The 3225-nt window shown below is 60.2% G+C and overlaps 1 protein-coding gene across 1 annotated transcript; it reads right to left on the reverse strand.

Moving 5' to 3' along the window:
- Nucleotides 1-318: 318 nt before the first annotated feature.
- CBLN1 (cerebellin 1 precursor) lies at nt 319-3217 on the reverse strand. The gene is made up of 3 exons (XM_012655014.1): nt 2835-3217; nt 2559-2678; nt 319-1354 (listed from the first exon to the last, which is right to left on the reverse strand). The coding sequence occupies exons 1-3, from the start codon at nt 3096-3098 to the stop codon at nt 1157-1159; spliced, it is 582 nt and encodes a 193-aa protein (XP_012510468.1). The 5' UTR covers nt 3099-3217; the 3' UTR covers nt 319-1156.
- Nucleotides 3218-3225: the final 8 nt, after the last annotated feature.

Raw genomic sequence — 3225 nt, forward strand, 5'->3', positions numbered from 1 at the left:
TTCCTGATGCATTTGGAATACAAAAAAACTCAAACTTCGCTCCCAGGCCGGCGGCCACGCCTGGCCTAGCAAGATATCTGCCAAGTTTCTTATATTTGTGCCAAAGCAGTGAGCACAGGCGAATGCAGGGCTGGCCCTAGGCCCCGCGCAGGACAAAGTGCAGGGCTGGCTTTTCGAGAAAGCCTTCGCCCCCGCCCAGCCTTTCTCTGGTTGCCTTCTCACAGGTCTCTGCCCCTCTGAACCTCCACCTTTGGCAACCCTGGTCCCCAACCTCGCAGTTGGGGAAGATTCGGAGTTTAGAAAGCTGTTTCAGAAAAATAAAAGTCCCGCTTCGACTTTATTGGATTAAAGCAAAATTAAATCTGGCTATTCACACGTATGTTACAGAGGACGAGGAAGCGTCCGGAAGCACCTCCTTGGCGTTTGGAGGAGCCACAGAGCACGAGGGCATTGACAAGCATCAGAACGTCAAGCAGCCTTAGATTTCACGATCACTCCGAATAGGACATAGAAATACGGAAACGCAGCCAGTTTCCACTGGGAAGAGTTCTTCATATACAAATGATATATATTGATATATTTTTTTAAACCAGTCACCACCAAGGCGAGTCCTTTCTCGGCTAACAAGCAGCCCAGGATACAAAGTATCTTCAGCTAATTAGCTTGAACGGTGTTTTAAGAAGAGCAATACTTGCCAAATTAAAAGTAACTCCCCCATCCAAAAAAAGAAAATTTACCCCCTCTCCAAATTAAAGGGGGGACCATTAGATTTCAGTAGGTAGGATTCAGAGGGGAAAGGGAGAAAGATTTCACCTTATATAGTGAAATACAAAGTTTCTTTTAAATAAATTGCAGGGAATATGAACACGGGAGTAAGAAACAATGACAAGGCGGTCTCTTTCTTGATTACTGTAACCGGAATGGGGAGGCGAGTTTATTTTTGGGAATGGGAGTGCGCAGAGCTAAGCGGAATTCGCTTCTCCTAACAGGGAAACGAACAAAGCTGCCGACCGCACGCACCTCCTCACCGGACACAGCTAGAGAACACACAGGAGGTCTCGAGTCGTGCTGCTTTCTTGCCCTCGTAATTTCGGCCTCTTTCTCACTCCCCCCGCCGCCTTCGCCCTCTCCCTGCCCCCTCTCGGGCCGGAGGCAGTCAGAGCGGAAACACGAGGAATCCGGAGAAGGTCGAGTACTTCCAGCCCCCCATCAAGTTCCCCCGCTCCAGCTTGAGGTATGCGCGGTCGCCTTTCTCCATTTGGATCAGGACTCCGTTGCTGGCGGCCTCCCGGGTCACGTCCTGGTCACCAGCGAAGGCTGAAATCACCGGCCACCCGTTTAGCATGAGGCTCACCTGAGAAAGAGAAAGGCCGCTCGGCTAAGAGCCGCCAGGGCTGGGGCACCGGGCCGCACGGGAGGGTCGAGAGCGGTTTGCGGCTCCGGGTCCGGCGGCGGCGAAAGGCCGCACATCTGGGTGAGAGGAAGGGTCTGTCCCTCAAAGGGGAGTTTCCCTCATTCCGCCTTCTCGGATGAGCGCGCTGAGCAGTCTCTACTCTGCTGTCATCCAATGTAACAAACCCATAGGTGGCTCTAGCGCGGAGACCTTAGACCTCTCTTGCTTCCCCTCGCCTCGAAGGGAAAGTCAGGCAACTCGGCTCCTGGCGCTCCCCGGAAAACAAAAACAAACAAAAAACCCCGGGCCCTCCCAGTGGAGACAGTGGAGAAGCCCCGCACGGCTTTCAGCCGGTGAGAGATCTCGCACCGCCGCGCTCCGCGCTTCGTCGCCAAACCACAGGCCGATTCCGCCCCAGATCGAGCTGCGCCCGCCACCGCCCGGTTTTGCCCTTGCGGAGGCGTCGTCAGCCAGGGCCAGGCGCCCTCTCCCCGGCCGCGCGTTCCGCCCCCATCTGCGCCCGAAGGAAACGCGGACATCTTCGGGGACCTGGGGCGCTGAGGAGCACTGGCTGGGACACGGCTGGAGCCAGGAGGGAGTGGCACCATGCCCCCTCCTCTCCCCATCCTCACCCGCTGGGGCCAAGAACTGCTAGTTAAAAACCCAGAGTCGGTCCCTGGAGGGAGGCCTCGGGGCAGGTGGGGGTTGGAGGGCAACGGTGCTCTGTCCGTGGTGCTGAAGCGAGCACACACGCCGCCTCGCAGCCTCCTGAGCCGGAGCCAGCGGTCCGGGTACTGTCGGAGGCGCTGAAAGCGGGGGGTCTCGGGAAGCTTCCAGAAGCGGCAGCTGTCTGTGGTGCTAACAGCCACCGTTACAGGAAGTCCCTAGAGCCCCGCAAGAAATCTGGGGAACCTCTTCGGAGGGGCCCAGAAAAGGGAGGCAAAAAACTCTGTCTCTGGGGATGGGGCTGCGTCCCGGGAGCCGGCGACAGGGAGAGCACAGGACAGCCCAAGCTCCAGAACTGCGAAGCCCGTCATCTGTCCCTCCGCGCAGCCCTGAGCACATGCAGCTGCCACTTGTCTCCCACCTCCTCCCAGCCCGCCCCCCCTGCCCCCCGTGGCCAGCAGCCCTACGGGCCGCGGCCTGGCCCCAGGCGGCGGCTGACCTGGATGGTCTGTCTGTTGTAGACCTTGACCACGTGGAAGTTAAAACTGTAGATCCCTTTACGCGGGGCGATGAAAGTGCTGCGCTCAGAATCAAAGTTGCTGCCGATGTTCACTAGCACCTACAACGAGACGGGAGCGGAGGGGAGTGGACAGGAGCCAGGCTCGGACTGCCGCCCCGCGCCTCCGCACGGCCCTTGGAGAGCATGGGGCGTCGGCCTTCCACCGACCCCCCACGGTCCAACGTGCATGGGGAGGGTGGGGGACGGAGCACTCACCTGGTCGAAGTAGATGATCATGGTGCGGTTACTCATCTCGGACGGCTCGTGGTTGGTGCTCCTGATGGCAGAGAAAGCCACCTTGGCGCTGCCGGAGCGCACAGAGATGCCCAGGGCTGTGCCCGTGGGGTCGGACGCGGGGTTGGAGTCGCACACCACCAGGCACTTGCCCTCCAGCACGATGGGCTCCGTCTCGTTCTGCCCGCGGGCCGGGCTCGCCAGCCACGCGGCCCCCAGCAGCAGCAGCTCCACGGCGCCCAGCATCGCGCAGCCGGCGCCCCCCGCCCCCCGCCCGGGGCTGCTCGCGCCGGCCGCCCCCCGCCCAGTCCCGCGCCGCAGCCCCCTCTTCAGCTCTGCGCGCAGCTCTGCCGATGCCGCCCGGACGCTGCTG

Source organism: Propithecus coquereli, unplaced genomic scaffold (assembly GCF_000956105.1).
Source record: "Propithecus coquereli isolate 6110/MARCELLA unplaced genomic scaffold, Pcoq_1.0 Scaffold458, whole genome shotgun sequence".
Lineage (NCBI taxonomy): Eukaryota > Metazoa > Chordata > Mammalia > Primates > Indriidae > Propithecus > Propithecus coquereli.

What these genes read in the sequence shown, in the direction of transcription:
- CBLN1 (XM_012655014.1), bottom strand. Translation starts at nt 3,098, where the DNA reads ATGCTGGGCGCCGTGGAGCTGCTGCTGCTGGGGGCCGCGTGGCTGGCG. An exon ending in TGATCATCTACTTCGACCAG is followed by an intron (nt 2,679 to 2,834) that starts GTGAGTGCTCCG and finishes GTCTCGTTGTAG; the next exon opens with GTGCTAGTGAACATCGGCAG. An exon ending in ACAACAGACAGACCATCCAG is followed by an intron (nt 1,355 to 2,558) that starts GTCAGCCGCCGC and finishes TCTCTTTCTCAG; the next exon opens with GTGAGCCTCATGCTAAACGG.